The sequence below is a fragment of the Actinia tenebrosa genome, unplaced genomic scaffold (genome assembly GCF_029948245.1).
Source record: "Actinia tenebrosa isolate PJP-AT-01 unplaced genomic scaffold, QUT_ActTen_1.0 PGA_scaffold12__29_contigs__length_12842862, whole genome shotgun sequence".
Lineage (NCBI taxonomy): Eukaryota > Metazoa > Cnidaria > Anthozoa > Actiniaria > Actiniidae > Actinia > Actinia tenebrosa.
The window spans coordinates 1827025-1846648 of NW_028292572.1; the positions used below are offsets into that span (position 1 = coordinate 1827025).

Genomic DNA, 19624 nt, shown 5'->3' on the forward strand with positions numbered 1-19624 from the left:
AAAAATCGCACCATCACTTGACGGCAGCCATGACAGGAGTCATCTCCTGGTCAAACTCAATTCTTTCTTATGTAAATCAGGTTAGATCAGATTCAATAGACTTCCTCTGCCTGGGCTTAATGTTTAACAGTTGCTATCGGTTGCACATGAGAAGACACATGTCTATGGCTAAAACTCAAACAAAAAATATTATTCTCAAGGAAATGTCACGTGATCTGAAATGGGAAAGCATTACGCCCGAGCCGAGGAGGTCTATTGACTCTGCCTCATGTCATGGCTGACATTACGTGATGATGCAAAGCCTCTATAGAAAGCATTCGCGATTTGGTTTCTCCTGTTCTCTTCAAAGATGTATGGTAATATTCGGTCTCTTTCCATGCGTTGATGAGAATTAATAGCGTATCTTTTTACAGTTCAACCAATCAAGCTTGTGTTGCGTTTTCCGCTGTTAAAGTGGAATCAAAATCTGTCGTATCCTGACAGTGAGCAGTTCAAGAACCTCTCAAACGTTATTGAACAAAACGTGAGTAATTTGTTTTATTGTAGGATCGTAAGTAAGAGGGTGAATTCCTGGGTGGGAGCATGGATGGACCGGAGGGACGGATGGACGGACGGACGGACGGACGGACGGACGGACGGACGGACGGACGGACGGACGGACGGACGGACGGACGGACGGATGGATGAATGAGTGGATGGATGAGTGGATGGATGGATGGATGGCAGGGTGGAAAATGATATTTAATATTAGTCATACTTTTGCACTTCCTTACGTCGTTTCTCTCCACTTTAATACAGGTGTTTGGTTTATACGGAGACAACGAGACTCAACTAAGAGAAGTTATATGTAACCAATTTACGTGAGTGAGTTGCTTTCCAAGATCCTTCTTAAAAATATTTGAATTGATATTTATATAAATAGTTGTATTTCTATAAATGTTATTACAGGAATGGCAGCGTCATTGCAGACATTAAAATAATGTACGGACAGCATGTCAGTATGGAGCACTTTGCCAAGCTTTACAGAGCTCTTTATGTCGATGGCCAACTCTATAACCTTACTACACAACCTTTGAATGACAATGGTAAGCAATTTTATTGATTTCTATGCGCTTAATACCGATTTCATATTTGTCATTTATCATAGCGTGGACATTACTGTCATGGCGGGAAAAATGGTCACGTGATATGTATCACATTACCCATGGCGTAAAATGATCACGTGACTAACATCCATGTCAGGGGTTGTCACGTGATACTGTATCACTAGTACAAACAATCACACAAATCATGTAACCTTTAGAAATATCTTTCAGTTCCAGGTAAGCCTCCAGTGAATGTGACCGCGAAGGTCTTCAGTTCTACTTCAATGCAAGTAACGTGGTCCTGCTCAGATTGCGCTGACACAAACAACTCCATAGCGTTCCTTGTCAGTTACAGAGCAAACAACAGTAGGACAAATATAACACAAGGCATTGTGGTTAATTCTACGGATCGTCACGTGATCATCACAGGGCTCAGCAAGTTTACGTCGTACATGCTTTGGGTGACGAGTGTCACCAGAAGAGGGAATGGAATAGCTTCTGATATAGTTTACAACACTACCCTAGAGGATGGTAAGTAAATAATCGGCACAAATATATTCATAGTATATTTAAAAGACCTGGGAGGCGGGGGAGAGGGTAGTCTTCTTATACGTTATTAGTCTCGTTAGACCGCGGGGGAATGAAACGAGACTAAATACGGCTGCTAAGGAGAGTAAGGCGAGGGGTTTGGGAAGATATTTTGGTGGTCCATTTAGAATGCTTGCCTCCGATTTAAAAGGAAATAGCTCTTCCATGAGTAATAAGTTCTGGGTTTCAGTTTCTCTCTTAGAAATCCTATGGTTCTCCCCTTAACTCAGCCAACAATGCTGATAAACATGACGGCTACATGCACAGGCGGATTGTCGGTGGTTTTGCAGCGATGTACTGATGATTCTCTTTGACTTTCAGCTCCAAGTAAAGCCCCAACAAATCTCCTTGCATATAACACGAGCAGTACGACAGTTGTGGTAGGCTGGAAAGAGGTTCCTATTGGCTACGTCCACGGCATCCTACGAGGATACGTTATTGAATACAAACAGCTACACAATTTAGGTGACCAGTGGAAAAATGTCACTGTAAACAACGCTACTACTACAGAACTAACAGGGCTACAAAAATATACCATGTACCTTGTACAAGTAAAGGCATTCACGCGTGTGGGGACAGGACCAGTTGCCAATGTTACTGTATCAACAGACGAAGATGGTAAGAAAGGACATTTTTGAAGAGTATCGTAAATCTAATAGTAGGAATAAGGTGGAAAACTAGTGAAAACTAGTGAAAACTAGTGTAAACTGCGTCGGTGTTTTCAGTAAAACAGCTGATAGATAGATAATTTGTAACACCGTATGGTATGTAAAAATGAAACTGACGTTTCGGACGTTAGTCCTTTATCGGAATAAACGTTTACTCCGATGAAGGACTAACGTCCGAAACGTCAGTTTCATTTTTACATACCATACGGTGTTACAAATTATCTATCTATCAACTGTTTTAATAGTAGGAATGTCTTTCCCTGCCTTCAAATCGATCAGTTAATTTCTCTTTATCGGTGTTAAGGTACTAGTTGGTTTTCCGAAATTATAAAGCTTCATTGGCAAGCTAAAAAATCACATTTTGTTAGGATTACGTTCCAGGGCTCGAAGTAGAAAACTTTTTTAGCCTACCATAGTAAGGAGCATGGTAAAAGGAGGTCATTCCAGTAAATTTTGCATGCCATTTCATTGTTTATTTGGCAGTGCATCGTTATCTTCACCTGGCAATAAACCTGAAATTTGTCCTGTCATTTGGCCATTGGCAGGCCACTATTTCGAGCCCCGCCTTCTTCTTGGAATACTTCGTTCTATAGTATTATTATTATTATTATCTGATCTTTGAAAAACAAAAAGTATTTTCAAGTTTTTGAAATGTTGCAACAGTTATTAACCTCATACTAAAATCTTTTTTACTTCTTCGTTGTTAAACTTTATTAGCTCGACAAAATTCACAATTTGTTTCATTTTATTCCTATAACCTTATTTTAGTTCCCAGTTCACCACCTGCAAACATCCAAGCAGTCAACACGAGCTCGACAAGTATACAAGTGACCTGGGATCAAGTCCCGGCAGTCTTTGCTCACGGCATTGTCCTTGGTTACCATATACTTTACCGAAGATCCAATGACTCAAATACCTCACACGTGATCGAGACTGCGCATGCGTATAACTTTACCTATGTACTGCGCAGGCTTAATAAATATACGGAGTACAAGATTGCAATGATGGCGTTCACCAAGAAAGGAAACGGAAGCGTGTCGAATGAGATCTCTGTCTACACCGACGAAGACAGTATGTACTATTCCTCTTTCTTAAGTAATCCTACTAGACAAGTAGAGGACCACAAGTCAAGAATAATATAAATAGACTGACATGCCCTGTGAATGTCAGTTTCAATCTATTTAGCATTGGTGGGCGCAGTGCTTATATAAACATTGACATTTTAGTTTATGTGATAGCCAAGCAATTTATCAATACCTTTTGTCAATTTGCTTTGTCGATTTTTGTTGATTTTTGGTTGCCAATTTACTGCTATTTCCCATAAACATGCGAACTCTGTGTCTCCGAGCTGCACGCTGATTTTTTTTTTTTTTTTTTTGCTTTTTTTTGTTTTTTTGTTTTTTTTGTTTTGCTGCCGCAAGTCAAAAATATGAAAGCTACCGACTGATTAGGATTGACGGCAGCGAAAAACCAAACATCCGCGTGCAGCTCGCAGACACAGAATTCGCATGTTTTTGAAAAAAGCAGTAAGTGACCAGCAACTAGAGCGAATTCCACCATCGTACCATAGATATGTGTACATATACATACATTCAACTTGTTACCCCTCCCCATTGCGGTAGGAAACTGAGGACCGTGTACCTCTGATTATGACTTAGCCGCCATATTAGATGATTCAACATAAAAAATTAACAGATATTATTAATATAATATTCATCCAACATGGTGGCTATGACGTCACCTGAACACTAAGTTGATCGTGTGTTTCCATCTCGTCCTAGTCCCCGGTCGTCCTCCTCCAAATGTGGTAACATACAACACGAGTTCAACATCCCTCAACGTCACCTGGGGCCAAATACCAAGATATTATATCCATGGTATTTTGAGAGGATATCGTGTGCTGTATAGAGAATCCCGTGATGTCAATGGAAGCTATAGTAACGTCACGACGCTGGCTAACAATTACAATATCAGTGGGCTCAAGAGGTTTACTCATTATTTGGTGAAATTGTTGGGATTCACTGTAAAAGGCGATGGTGTGGCGTCTGATTCCATAAATGTCACCACTGATGAAGATGGTAAGTTCGATTCTCAGCATCAAAAAATAACCTGCCCCATTGGTTCAACTATAAAGTAGAAAGGAAACTAATACAACCCTTTTTAGATCCAAGAAGGGAATGATATAAGTTACTTACGCAGCATTTTAAGGCTGGATTGTGAGACCCTAAATTCTTTCCATGGTGCATTTTGGACATAAAGTGCATTACTATATAGTCTTACTTTGAATTTCGTAGGACAATCCTCTGTTCTCCTCATTACGCCTTCATAATGTCTACTATAGACCAGATTTCTTTTTCCCATTCAAATGTATTTTTAACTTCTTTGGGGTCTCACGATGATGATGGTGTAAATTAGGCCAATAAAAGGTACTACAAAAAGGATTCTAGCGCTTGAGTAGTGGTATCAAAACTTAATAAGAGGAATGATAAATCATCCAGATATTTAAGGCTAATCAATGTTTGACTTCTACACAGTACCAAGTCGTGCACCTCTGAACGTTACTGGCCACAACACCAGTTCTACGAGCTTAGTTGTGATGTGGCACCAAGTCCCCCACGGATATTTACATGGTATTCTGCAAGGTTACAAAGTACTCTATAAAATAGACAACGATGGTACTTCAAACTATACATATGTGTTGACAGTGAACACCACCCGCTTAGCTGTTCTGTCCAGCCTACAGAAGTTTACTGTTTATCGGATAACTGTGTTGGCGTTTACGGTGAAAGGAAATGGACCAATGGCAGTGAACACCACAGTCACCACTGACGAAGACAGTAAGATATTCGAGTTTTAATATCTATTAAATATCTATCAGACACTAATACGAATTTTGATTTGTTGGCCAAAGCAATTATCTTCGCATGCAAAATTCCAAAATGCGTTTTAAGCATGCGCATTAATAAACATTTTAAGTAAATATTGCAGTTCATTGCCTGACAGTATAATGTTTCTCGAGTAACGGTCTAATAATTACCATTCAAAGAAACGAATTGGAGATTTGGAAGTCCAGTCCCCTTGCGACTGATTAGGGTCCAGTCTCCTACTCCTTTCACGGATTTCATTATCATAAAAACATAAAATATTTCTTTTTAAATCAGTTCCCAGCCATGCTCCAACAAATCTGACAGCCCATAATTTAACCTCCACGTCACTCATGATAAACTGGGGTCCAGTTCCAGACGGACAACTCCACGGTATTCTGCGCGGTTACCGAGTACTTATTAAGATGGCTGCCAACTCAAGCAGTAATTTTACTAGCCTGACAACTGATATGTCAACGGAAAGCCTTAATGTTTCTTCCTTGAAGAAATTTACCGTCTATCTAGTGAAGGTATTGGCATTTACAGTCAAGGGAGATGGACCTACGACGATAAATATTTCAGTCAGTACAGACGAGGACGGTAAGAAAAGCAACGTGATATTTATATTCAGTGATAATCACTCCCCAAATAAGGCAGCCTAAAAATTTAATTCCCTCCTTCCCAGTCCCCTCCCGAATTCCAACCCCACGATCCCTGCACAATTTATCGTGGGCATCTTCACAAGCAAATAATTTAGTTGTTTAAGGTGACTTCCTACTTTTGAACGTTCGATTTGAGCCCACGATGTGCGCGCGCTCAAAAACCGCTGAAAAATCTACGACATTTTATTGAAGAACCATACATGTTTTGAACTTTAAGAGAGCAAAACCCTCAAATTTTGCACGGGACTTTTTTTTAAATAGTTTATTCAAAAAAAAAAAAAGACTCCTAAAAATCTAGGTTATATTGATTTTTTAGAAAATGTTTATTTTTCTAACACATGAAAAAGTAGATTTTTTCTGAGCACTGAAACGACAAAATATGACAAATCAATGTATTTCTTTGTCGTTTTGTCACAAATATTGACGTATTAATTATTGTAGCTTAGCTTTCATTCGTGCAATCATAGATTCTGCAAAGAACGGTTATATGATTTTTTTTTTCTGATCACTTCCGGTGCTGATTATCTCGAAAACAAGCTCGAGACACCCCATTTTTCTTTTCATATTTGGAATCAGCATTAAATTTTACTTTAGGAAAGTACTATGTTAAAAAATTTCAATTTTTTCCCAAATGTAGCCAGTCCTTTTAAAGTGTGTGCGCGCGCTTGGGGACAAGTATGCAAAAATTACTTGGTAGTGAAGTGGGCGCAACTAATGTTATACCCAAACATCACTCTAGAATTTGGCAATGTGGAGAGAGGGAGGGGGGGACCAATAACGAATACTAGGTTCGTATACATATATCACAGAGAAAAATACGAATCTTAGAGAGTGGGGGGCTGGGAAATTATGAGGAATAATCGCTTTATATTGGCATTGCTGAAGGCTAAGACTTTATATTTTTTATTATCTTGTTCATCTTTTCGTTATGTTTGGCGAATACAGTACCCAGTCTACCACCACAAAACCTTCAGTCCTACAACACCAGCTCAACAACGCTCAACGTCACGTGGTCTGATATCCCAGAATGCTGTGTGCACGGTATACTCTTAGGCTATCGCGTACTTTACCGCTTCAAGAAACGTCGAAGCGTTAGAAGTATCGGCAAGGAGCAAATACAAACTGTCCCCTCTCCTACCTTACAACACGTGCAACTGACCGACCTGGTTAAATTTGCGGAGTACGAAGTGCGAGTCCTGGGGTACACACGCATCGGTGATGGAGATGAGTCTCTCAAGCCCTTTTACGTCACGACAGACGAAGACAGTATGTACATATTTGCTAAATAGCGCAATATATGATAGATTTTCTATGCATCCATAGCACATGGCATGGTAACGGCACAGCGGGCGTGATCCAGTGATCGTCCAATCAACGGCACTATCATGGCTCTGTGAGCCCTTTACCTGATTATAACAATCGCCTTAATGAAATCTTTTTTAACCCAACGGATGCTGAAATGGAATGTTTGTATCCCTATGTTTAGCATTGCGTTACCCTGTTACCTTCGTAATTGTATTTCTAACAAGTATGATGTAAGCGTGACATTGTAATGCGTGTCACGTTAAAGCATTGTGTTATGCAAAGTAGTACTCAGTAGAAGGGTACTTATCCTTGATTAATGTTTTGGCATCGATATTTTTAGGACCAAGCAAGCCTCCCCAAAATTTACGTGCTCATAACACAAGCTCTAGGAGTCTGCTAGTCTCCTGGGGGAAGGTACCTTATGAAGACGTACACGGTATTTTACTCGGATATCGACTATATTACAAGACAAAGGCAAAGTCACTCTATGTAACGCGAGTCTTGAGCCGTAATAGTTATAAGGTTTTGCTAACAGGACTGATGAGGTATACCGAATATGATATCAGGATATCTGCTTTTACACGTATCGGTGATGGGCCAAATTCTACTATTATTACCGTCAGGACAGACGAAGATGGTAAGTCTCCATAGGAGAGTTTAAGATCCTCGTTTACGGTAAACGTGAAACGTCAGTTGACCATTAAAAAATTCTTTAAAACTAGTGAAAAGGAATCGCAAAAATCTCCAAGTAGTAGATAAAATTAAGAATACGTGTCTTTGTCGAGAAGGTTTGCAAAAGGCAAAGTGAAATGTAGGGAAACGATGAAAACGTGGTCACGTTTGCCGTTTGCGGTAAGGAAAAACGGGAATCTTAATCTGCCTTATATCTCAATCCTGGACTCTGCAGTCCTTAGCGCTCCCTCGCACTCGCTCAAAAACCAGTCTCGCTCTTTGCTCACGTTTCCCTGTCCAGCCAGATACGCTAGTTTATTTCGAACCCCGCTATATAAGCGGCAAGCGGCAAGACAGAAAATTGATTGCTTTTATGGTATGCCACTTCCATTGTTCTGTGCGGACGTTGAAGCTGGATATTTTGAAATAAGAGTCTCATAGGATCATTGAACAACGCGACTAGTGGTTGCGCGATCATCATTGTTGTTTTATCATTACGAGATTCATTCAGCTGATTTGAACTGCAGCATCAGCATGCACCTATTTCAAAAAAGGAAGTCGTCACCAAAGGAGAAGTTAGGTGTTAGACGACAAGTCATTCCAAGATTGGAAGGGATAATGGACATACCTCTAAGCATATCTCCGTATCTCCTCTGGCTTTGAAACCCATTTTTGAAATAGGTGCACAACATCGAGGACAACGGCGCACACTGTTTTAACAGAACACATATCCCATTTAGCCAACAACATTTTTTATATGATAATCTCTCATCATTGATATAAATTTCTGTCTAGTTCCAAGCGAAGCCCCGCCAAATGCTAGTCCAGACAACAGAGCCAGTTCAACCACAATTCCTGTGAAGTGGTTTCACATACCACAACGCTACGTCCATGGCATACTGCTCGGATACAAAGTGTCATATAAACTTGTTAGATTAGCTGATGAACCGGTTAGTAACGCAAAGGGCAAGAACGTCACAGTAAGAGCAAACGAAAAGACTGTTACGTTGATAGGTTTAGAGAGCTTTGCAGTTTACGAAATTAAAGTGGCTGGATTCACGTCTAAAGGTGATGGCAAATGGGCAAAGTTTGATGGGGGTAAGCATGAGCAAGTATAAGCATACCTTTTTTATAGACCCCTTGCAGCACTTTGGAATGCAGCTCAAACTGGGGGACAAAACAATTTCTCAGGAGATTGGAATTCTTTTGTTTTGTTCCCCAGATCGAGCTGTTTTGACGTCACATGCAAGGGGTCTGTAATCGAGTAGACCTTTTTCAAGGTCATGGTGCATTGTGGTCTACCTTAGGTACAAACATCATTTGTTAATTACCATGCGTCATATCGTGTTATTTGTATCAATTGCATTCTGTTTATCGATCTCTGAGAGGTATATACGGCTGAGTATAATTAGGGATTATTTCACTTTTTGTTTTTCATGATTTCAATTCTTGTAATTAATCAAGTGATGATTAAGTACGTTTATTTTTGTTACCATAGTAACTTGCACGTGCCATCCATATATGTCTACTAATTGGTGGGCACATCCTCCATACGTCAGAGAGCAAGTTTCAATCAACGACACTAAATCCAAATTTAACGGACTATCGACGCCCATTGGAGGCATCTTCCCTCCAATACTACTGTCCGCTGTGACAAAATGCTGCGGGATTTGCGACGCGGGAAACGGGACCATATCAATGGACTTCAAGTATGACGGACACAATAACAAGGCCCAGAAGCCTGGTCTCCACGATGTCAAGGACAGAATTGATGAGAAATCCTTTATCAGCTTCCCAATAGGAGGAACCAAAGACCAAACCAAATACATCGGGTTTGGCGGAGAGTATGAGTTTGTATCTATTATGGATATGCCTGGTGCTGCATTCTTAGTGGCTGACAGAAGAGCCATTCATAACGAGGTCCTTAAAGCTATCCTTGGCTGCTGGCCCACTGTCATATTTGTTTTTGTTTTGGCGTACCTAGCTGGAGCTGCCATCTGGCTTATAGTAAGTCTCTTGCAAATCCCCACTCCTTTCCGCGTGCGGCGTTTTTCTATAGAAACGTTGGTTGGGCCTCGACAAACGAACAATATAAATACTCTTCACGACTGAAAGAACTAATGTTGCGAGTAATATCTGTTTCGATTAAAAAAACAGCTAAACGATATACTTTTTATCCACAACTTGCGTGCAGGGGGAACTGCACCCTTATATCATCGAAGCCTTTTCTCTTTATTGTGCAATAATAATAATAATGATAATGATAATGATAATGATAATGATAATGATAATGATAATGATAATGATAATGATAATGATAATGATAATGATAATGATAATGATAATGATAATGATAATGATAATGATAATGATAATGATAATAATGATAAAAATACTAAATACACACATGTAGGGATTAAGTGGACTTAGTATATTATAAGGAAGAACATGCCTTTCTTTTTTACAGGATGTACACTATAACCCCAAGCATTTTCCAAGATCGTTTATTGATGGAACTATAGAAGGATTCTGGTGGGCCTTCATCACTATGACAACTGTAGGGTGAGTAGTGTTGGCACTAGGGGGTTGTTACCGAAGGGGGGTGTTACCGTAGGAGGTGTTACCGTAGGGGGTGCTAGCGTAGGGCTGGGGTGTTACCGTAATGGGACTTATTACCGTAGGGGGGTGTTACCGTAGGGGGGTGTTACCGTTAGGGCCGTTAAAATAGGGACAGTACTACTTATAGCGGGACAGTACCATATTATTTGTGTGGAGTTCTCGATCAATCCGAAAGTCCTTTAGAGTTTTCCGTAGAAATTGCCAAGCATGAGATTTATTCGGTCCTCATTGACCAAAAATAAGGATATGAATTCTTGTTTTGACGGAATATACGCATATCAAACACAATGCTTATCAACAATCCTCCCACTTTATCCAGGGTTATGAGTTAATAAACAAAGGAATGCATGATATGGTTCAGTTTATTTCGCATGTAATGTAAAGAGACTTATCGACTGCGCGTAGGCGTTCATTCTCCGTCGTCTCTCTATTGACCTGTAATTAATATTCCTTGTCGTTCATTCTATGTATTTCTAGCAAATAACGTAGGTATTCTCATAAACAAACACGATCGTGTTAAAACTCTATTCTAGACTCATCTGTCTATCTTAAAAATGACATTCATTTTTTTGGCCTTATCTTTCTCTTTCGTCGTTATTTGCTTTCTGTTTACGTGTGTGTACTTCAGTTTTCCTTATTTACATTTTCAGTCACGGATAGACAATCATGTACAACATAGTTAATCTATCGACTATGTGTACAATGAATACTGGTTTATGGCAAAAATCCGTCCCTGCTTCGAAATTCTACGAAAGCTCTCTTCATATTGTTTTCTATGCTTCGGACTATTATTTTCTTGGAGGAAATAGTAATTGGTCATCCAAGCATTCTTTGAACAACAGACATGCTTGGAAGCTTGTGATCAACACTACTGTTCATGGTTATGACCGTGTATTTTTATCAAATCATAAGTATCAAGCATTCTATTAAAAGTAAAAGTTTTTTGTTTTTGTTTTCAGCAATCTTTCATGTGAGTTCATGAATTTCGATGAGTTAATTCAATGGAATATATCATATATATAATGATAAATATGCCCGTCATGTGTAATAATAGTACATGTAGATATTGTACTTTCTAGTCGTTGTCTCTTGAGTTTGTTTTTAGGCCTTTTTAGTTTCACATTGGAACTAAGGAAAAAGACGATTTATGAAAGGTGAATAAAAATTCATTTCTTTCCTCCGCCAGAATTATACTTTTTTCTTGAGGAATTTCTCCCGCTTTGCCGAAGAGAAGATGATTTATCACTTTTACTCTGCTCTCTTTCCTTAATAGCTTGCATTAGGTTCAAAAGGCTTTCAAATATCCCATCAACCCCACTATTAGTCTTGCACGACACTTCAGTATACAAGCCCACAATCCAAGGTCGAGTGTTGAGTTCGGCTTGAGCTTCAACAGCGGAAACCTGCCTGTCTTTACAATCGAATTTGTTCGCTACCAGCATAACTGGAATCCGCTTATACTTCAAGCCAATACCTGCCTTCAAATCGATTATTTCATCCAGTGTCGACACTGCAGCCTGGAACGATTTCTCGTCATTTAGAGCATAAGTCACAACAAAGCCTTGACAATGCGAAATAGCAAATCGCCTCATCACCGGAAACGAGAAGCTACCGCTTGTATCAACGATACAAGCGTTATAGAAAACCCCACGTAGCTTGATCCCGTGCACAAAATAGTCATCCACAGTCGGTTTATGGTCTGTAGTAAAAGGTTGGTCGAAGAACGCTCTTAGGAGAGAGGTTTTGCCTACTCCACCGGCTCCCAATACTGCGATCTTGAAATCCATAGGCGGAAATCCACTGTTCATCTCTCTGCTTATTATTAGAGTTACTCCTCAGCTGTTGCTTGCCAAAAATTAAAATTTATCAGTATAAAAACAATGACTTAGTCGCGACTTAGCTGTCTTCTGTGTGACACGATTATATTCCTGCGTCAAACATGTATTCTGATCGATTTAGCTAAAGTTCGATAACGTGTTGATGCGTTTCCCCTGATAAACAGAGTTGCAATGGTTCAAGGCATGTCCTACTTATAGTCTAAAACAAATGACATATATAACCTTTATTCCAGCTGTGAGTGATTACTTATTTGACCTCTTCCGGTATTACCAGTTATTTATTTATATATTTTTTCTGTCTCGTTGTTTCGAACTCTGTTCTGTTTCGATCTCTGTTGTGATCAATTGAATTGAACAATACATTTTTTGTAAGTGGTTCCATGCATCCTGTCAACACATTTTATTGGTTTGCTAAAACTCCTTTTATCTACGATTGATTTGCTTTGATAATTCGCTACAATACATAACTATTAATTGTAGTGGTTTCGAAACATTTTTGATTCTGTTCTGATTCTGTTCTGTTCTGTTCTGTTATGATTTTGTTCTGATTCTGTTTTGCCGTTAACAAACGGATACCAAGCTATGACTAGCTATAACTGAGGCCGGTTGTTTTGAACGGTCTCACATGACTTCCAGCACAAGTCATGTGTAAACCATAAACAATCAATACAACTGACAAAACAACCACTTGACTGCCATGCACGTATTGAGTAACACACACTGAAAAGCAGTGTTACTGAGTCGTATAAAATAAAGTTAATTCCTTCATTCATTCATTCATTCATTTATGCACGTATTGATTATTATGTCATCGTGGTCACATGTAAACAATAACATTCAGTTACAAATAATCCTTACAAAAACCCCATCTAAAAATAACATTGTATCAACAAAACAACCTCACCACTGTTATACCATGCACGTGTTGAGTCGAGTGATACGGATAACTCTAGTCACATGTTAAAAAGCCCCAGCTAAAATGACATATTTATGCCGGCGCTACCTTCTCCTTCCTCGCAGGCCTTCCTCGTGACAAAAATGTCAACAACAGGGGAAACCCCATAACCAAAAGTAAAACAGAAAAACACAGGAATGACTAACGAAACCAATATGATAGACAATTCTTGGTTTTCATATGAAGTCATAACCGGTGGAGTTTACCAACATTTTTGTTTGTATACGTGTATACGTTTGTGTTTTGTTATGTTATACTTTGTTCCTTGAGAATGGTCACGAACCAAGAAGTATCTCGAGGTCGTTGTGTTGTACTTTTTTTTCCAGTGACTCACAAAATTACTATTTCTTTGCAGATATGGCGATCGAATTCCCAAGTCAGTCATTGCGCGTTTGTTTGCTATAGTGTGGATCTGGATGGGCATAGCTACCATCGCTGTCCTGACAAGTAGTATTACGGCCTCACTAATGAGCATGGTGTTCAAGAGTGATTTAAAGCTTTACGGCACCAAGGTATAGATTAGTCTGTAGGTCGGCAAGTGTGGATTTGATTTCCAAGGGAAGGGTAGAGGAGGAGAGGTCTTGGTGGGATGGCGAAGACAATAAAAATGAGAGCAACATTTCTACACTCTAAGTGGGTTTTCTATACTCCTATACGTACCCAACAAATAATGTGAAGTTAGAGAATACTGTATGATATATCTTTGTATGGGTGAGTCGGAAGCGTTACGCGAAATTCATAGACGTACCGTAGCCGTTTCGTATCTTACCGTGAAACCCACAAAAACAATGGGAAGCGATATTCAATCAGTTAAGACATAGCGTACCGTACGTGCTGTTTAGTATCGTACGTTTCCCCCTCATAAGAAAACTATAGTAAACTCCATGTAGTGTGTAACAGATGGAAGGAGCCTGATTATCTAATTACCTTTATACCTATCGTTAGCGCGCATCCCCAACATTCCGATAATTTGTCGTTGTGTTTTCATTTCAGGTGGCAGCGATCGATAATTCTTCGGAATACAAACTCGGTGTGAGAAGAAACTCCATCCTTGTTGGTAAGCTGATCAAACTTGGTGAAACCAGTAGTGCGCATGTTCGGAAACTTACGAACAACAGTCCCTTTTACCTACACCGTTGATTTTTTTTTGCAGGAAATAAGTTGGTTAATACTTTAAGAACTTCCTTTTTCTACCACAAATGTTTGCAGATCTACGAAGTTTCTGTGTTTCTCTTACCAATTCCGCTATTTTCATGTCTATTTTACGAACACGCGCAAAAATGTTTCGGTTGTTTCTCCGGGTACAAAGAATCACGTTCGGGAAACTGTGGTCTCGAATAGATACACAAATCCTCCCTGTTGTTGTAGACCAAAGTTTTATGGAAATCCGCGTCCGTCAGAGACGACAAGAGAGTTTTTGAATTTGATGAAAGAATAAGCAAATTGTGATAAAATACAATGATTCCACTTTCTAACTAAGGCCAAAGAAAATTTGAAGGGAAGACCTCAGGATGTATTGTGGAGTCAGCTGTATCAGATACTCATGTTTCGTGCGGGGCAAAAATGGTTAGGCTATAGGCTATCACTGTTCGGACTGCAAGAAAGACAAGATTAAAAGTGTTCAGAACATGCAATACACGGCCATAATAACAGGAATATTTTGATCACCTCTTCGGAGAATATTCATACAGTCTTCCGATTTCTCTTCAGCACCCCTTTTCTTCATGCTTAAAATGTGGTTGCTATTATAACGCACCGATCACTAGAAAGCCCCAGAGTTGAAGGAAGGGAGGTTCATTGGAGAAGTTGATTCCCAAATTCCCCGGACATTTACGAGAAAGCTGTGAAGACGTGAGAAAGTTACTTTGAATGAAAATAAAATCTATTATAGATAATGAAGTAGAGAGAATAAGCGAAAAAAATTGGCATTTTTCTCTTATTCTCTCTACTTCATTATACACACCGAACGCATAATTTATTACTATTATAAATAAGGACTGAAGTATTTTAGTACTATTTCTTTAATCTTTTTTCGTCATCGTTCCCACCTAGGTCGCTATGGTAACATCTACGACATATATCAAGACCTTAAGGACGAAAAGGTCCATGCTGCTTTGCTAGACTCGTACGCAACAGCAAGCGAGGAGAAATTATTCAACGAGAAGTGGTTGAGGGTAAAAGAAATAATCAAGACGGGTTTCGAGTCGACTAACGGCGTGGTGCTTGGCGGCGATGCACAGAAACTGGGTAATTGTATGCGGAACTTTATGAAGAGTGAGGAGAATGAAATCCATAAAATAGTACAGAGTAATGTCAAGAATATCAAGGTAGATAACTAATCTCTTGTCGCCTTTATTTCTATACATCATTAAAAACCAGAGGAAGGGGTTTTACTTTATTTATTGGGGTGGGGGGAAGGGGGAGAGTAGTTGTAGCATTTCTCAGTCGAAGCATAGTGATCCTCTCCCTTCAATAAATATCATCTCTCTCCATAAATATGGGGGAGGGGAGGGGGAAGGAATAGGACAATGTGATCTACGCTCATCCATCCCTTCCCGGCACCTAAAGTATCCCACCCCAAAGCAGCCGACTCTCACCTTGTGGACGACCCAGTATTACGAACACCTCGATATTCCAGGGAGGAGCAAAAGCCAGGCGGAAACTGATTCACCATTTTGCATACATTGGTTCCAGGTCAAACACAAAGCGCTCAAGCGAGGCGCCAAGGTATTTTCAAAGGATTATTCAAATTCGAACCTTGAAACCTCGACTGAATGCTTTGCGTTTGACCAGTAAACCGATGTATGGAAAGTGGTGAATACTGACAAAGAAATGACCGTAATTAACTATCGTTATAGCGAGTGCTAGCTATTATGCGGACACCAAGCGACGGTCCCGAGGGTATCGGCTGTAACGATGGTTGTCTGTAAATACGTTGCGTTCATTCCCCTGGATATCTGGAACTCACCCTAATTGTTAAGCAGTCTAGTTTTTACTTGAGCATTGCATTGTTTGCTGTTATCTTTCCAAAGGCCAGTTCGATCCCTCCTGCTATCAAGACCTCTAGTAGTCTATTGACATCAGAGTCAGACTTATTCAGGCTGACCGCACTTATACTTGGGGTCGCCTTGGCTGTAATAGTAGTGCTAGCTTTGATGTGGGAATATGGATACCGAAGACGACAGGTCAAGAAAATGATGAGAAAGAATAATAATAACAATAGTAAGTACTATGGATTGATGGACAGATTAAAGAAATGCATAAGTAATTATGACTGAATTTCATAGCTGCAATGTGCCATTTACGCTATTAGATCACGTGACTTAACCCCCCTATAAGCGAAGCACTCGTGTCAAGATGGCGCGGGAACCACATAAATGGAAAGAGCACTCGATTTTAGTGCATAGGAAATAAAATTGTATACGAAAATATGTTGATTGTTGAGGGTAAGCTTTTACCTTCTCGCACACTTTTCCCATGTAGAATATAGCCTCCACTTTCCTCTCACTTGAATCTTCTACGACAGAGGCTATACAAACCCTAGAAACTAAAACATTTGAATTTATATTTGACATAATTTTTCCTAGATTAGAATTTATATTTATAATTTACATAATTTTTTTTACTTTTTTTTTCAATCTATATTTGCCAATATATTTCCTAGATTAAACTAGAATTTATATTCATCAACATCATTTTTTGCGCGCGCGCGTTCTACATTAGAATTTATATTTGAAATCATTGTTCTACATCATTAGCTTATCAGTTGTGGATGCAATTAATTGTTTCAGCGTTTCCATTTTTTATTCCTCATTTCAACCATCCAGGTAAAGATATTGAGGGTTCGTGGCCTCTATGGGCAAAGCTTCCTGCCAAACAAAGACATAATATGATTGTACAAGAAATGCGAAAAGACTTGAATGAATTCCATGAGAAATTTAAACAAACATACGAAGAGCTTCGGCGAAAACATTCTCTTCAAATAGCAGCTTTAAGGAAACAAAAAAAAGGTTAGTTACAACACTCAACCAAAATATCCCAAGAGCCTTTGAGAACAAAAGGACAAATGGAACACCGACAATAGTCATATCAGATTAATTAATTAGGAACATAAGAAGAAGAAGTGAGAAGAATACTTGCAATTGAATCTCACTGGTTGACATTTGCTCTCTTCTAATTAGGGAGCGGTCATTATTTGACTGGGGCAGGGTCTGGGGATTTTTAATTAAATATCACAAAGACTGATACCATCCAAGAGACAGTATAATTTAAATGATCCACGCCTTATAAGTGCTTACTACTGAGTGATCCCCCTTTTATTCCTATCAATATTTACCTTATCCCCCTCCAGTTGTCTAAACCTCTCCCTGATTTAATAATGGTGATTAATAATGACCAGCTCCTAGTAGGTCACCTATTACGCTTGGTTTTACGTCCTAATATATATATGGTAACGTATAGACATTGATGCTCTATCTTTCTCTCTCTCTCTCTCTCTCTAGTCGGATAAGATGCGGGGATAGGGAAGGGGGTTGGTAGGTGCTTTTTCAGTAACCTTACAGAGGACTTTTACGAGTTACTAGTAAAGTCGCCGATGATCATGGTCTTCGATTGGCCAATCTTGCATCAAAGGCCAAATACATTATATTGATAGGGATACCAAACTAAACATATGTATTTTATTGTTATAGGTGTATTTTATTTCTCAGTAAACGAATGGACAGGAGGTGAGTTAGAAAGGCCCCAACACTTACCGGTTACGTGATCGTTGTCCGCAATATTAGATTGGATAAGGGTAAATTCAAAAATTGAGTGAAAAATGTTACAGAAAAGGACCGGAATATCCATCTATTGCGTGTATATACGAATAAACGAATCAAGCTCCGCAATGATTATCTGTGTTCAAAAATGGCGGAGGATGATCACTCACATGACATCTGGACATCAACCAGCGGGGTGTTTTTTATCTTCTCTTTTTTTCTTTCGTTTTTCTTTTGCATGAAAAATCCCGAAATGTGAACGGCAGGTTCTGCAGTTTTAAATGCGACCCCATGATCAAGATTTTAACGCCTGAATTCCAATGCTATTCTCATAAAACAATGACACTTTTTTTCCAGGTCGAAGCGCAACTTATGCAATAACAAAAGATGGCGATATTAACTCTATTCTCGATGGTCTTGACCTGGCAATGTTTGATGGGGATGAAACAGACAACAAAAAGAAAAACCTTGGTTTTTCATAAACATTTCTGCTAATGCACCTATGCAGTTGGATATCACGACTGAACACTATAAGAGCGGGCTCTTCTACAAAACATTTTTACCCGGCTGCGACCCACATTCAGTAATGAAGTATGGACTAGCTGTGGTGTGCTAGGTTACTAAGCTACTTAGGTTATTACTTGGACAACATCAAGTATTTTACTACGAGTTCTTTGGGCTGCCTGTGCAATATCTGCGTAATGTCGTTCTTTGTCGACAATAAAACGCCATGGTAAAATTGAAACCAAAAACATAGACAAGAGACAACGAAACACAAATGTAAATGATGCAACTTTATAATCAACATGATGGAATTCCTCATCTACAAAATTTATATCTCAAAAAAGGAATACGGATTTCGTCGGACATGAAAAAATGGGCGCAGCCTGGAAGGACTCTTAAAATAAAAACATTAAACATGAAGGGATTGTGTGGTAAGGACACAAAAAGCACTTCTGTTGGATTGCATTGTTAGCTATTGTTACTCTAGTTACATTGGATCAAGTTAATATGTAAATAAATATTTCTTAAAATGCATAAAAAACACCAATAAACAACAGTTATGTACTTTTGCAAGTGTAGTGATTTCCAATGATTTCCAATCCTCCTTTTCTTCAACTAGAGATAGAGTCGATCGGAAGAGAAAAAGACAGAAAGAAAGACAGAAAGAAAGAAACAAAGAAACAAAGAAAGGAAGGAAGGAAGGAAAAAAGAAAGAAAGAAAGAGAAAGAGAAAGAAAGAAAGAAACGAAGAAAGAAAGAAACAAAGAAACAAAGAAAGGAAGAAAGAAACAAAGAAAGAAAGAAACAAAGAAAGAAAGAGAAAAGAAGAAAGGAAAATGAATGAATAAAAATTAAATAAAAGAAGAATAAATGAATAGAAGGAAGGAAGAAAAATGAATGAAAGAATGAAAAAAAAGAAAGAAAGACTTGTAGGAATTCGAAAGCTCTTCAATATCCCCGTTCCCCTTCACTACCACTTTGCCAGGAATGGAAACACCGCCAGGGAAGAAGAAGGGAAAGAGGTAGGTAAGAAATAAAGATAGAGAAAGGAAAACAGAAAGAAAGAGAGAGAACGAAAAAACAAATAAAACCGAAAGAATAACA

General features: G+C 39.0%; 2 protein-coding genes across 5 annotated transcripts in view; one reads left to right on the top strand and one right to left on the bottom strand.

Moving 5' to 3' along the window:
- Positions 1 to 19088, top strand: part of LOC116302240 (uncharacterized) — a 62252-nt gene extending 43164 nt beyond the window's left edge. For all 4 annotated transcript variants that reach the window (XM_089027903.1, XM_089027904.1, XM_089027905.1 and 1 more), the window contains exons 26-46: positions 414 to 523; positions 799 to 860; positions 949 to 1085; positions 1317 to 1616; positions 1995 to 2291; positions 3110 to 3412; positions 4123 to 4419; positions 4876 to 5178; positions 5503 to 5805; positions 6813 to 7133; positions 7513 to 7809; positions 8640 to 8942; positions 9343 to 9851; positions 10312 to 10406; positions 13612 to 13768; positions 14250 to 14313; positions 15309 to 15583; positions 16289 to 16478; positions 17084 to 17266; positions 17948 to 17983; positions 18374 to 19088. In XM_089027903.1, the coding sequence (XP_088884029.1) occupies positions 414 to 523; positions 799 to 860; positions 949 to 1085; positions 1317 to 1616; positions 1995 to 2291; positions 3110 to 3412; positions 4123 to 4419; positions 4876 to 5178; positions 5503 to 5805; positions 6813 to 7133; positions 7513 to 7809; positions 8640 to 8942; positions 9343 to 9851; positions 10312 to 10406; positions 13612 to 13768; positions 14250 to 14313; positions 15309 to 15583; positions 16289 to 16478; positions 17084 to 17266; positions 17948 to 17983; positions 18374 to 18498 (4667 nt within the window). In that variant the 3' untranslated portion in view covers positions 18499 to 19088. The remainder of the gene's footprint in view (positions 1 to 413; positions 524 to 798; positions 861 to 948; positions 1086 to 1316; positions 1617 to 1994; positions 2292 to 3109; positions 3413 to 4122; positions 4420 to 4875; positions 5179 to 5502; positions 5806 to 6812; positions 7134 to 7512; positions 7810 to 8639; positions 8943 to 9342; positions 9852 to 10311; positions 10407 to 13611; positions 13769 to 14249; positions 14314 to 15308; positions 15584 to 16288; positions 16479 to 17083; positions 17267 to 17947; positions 17984 to 18373) is intronic.
- Positions 10808 to 12509, bottom strand: LOC116302241 (GTP-binding protein Di-Ras2). Its single transcript, XM_031711474.2, has one exon. It carries the CDS (start codon positions 12269 to 12271, stop codon positions 11630 to 11632), a length of 642 nt encoding a protein of 213 aa, XP_031567334.1. The 5' UTR covers positions 12272 to 12509; the 3' UTR covers positions 10808 to 11629.
- Positions 19089 to 19624: the final 536 nt, after the last annotated feature.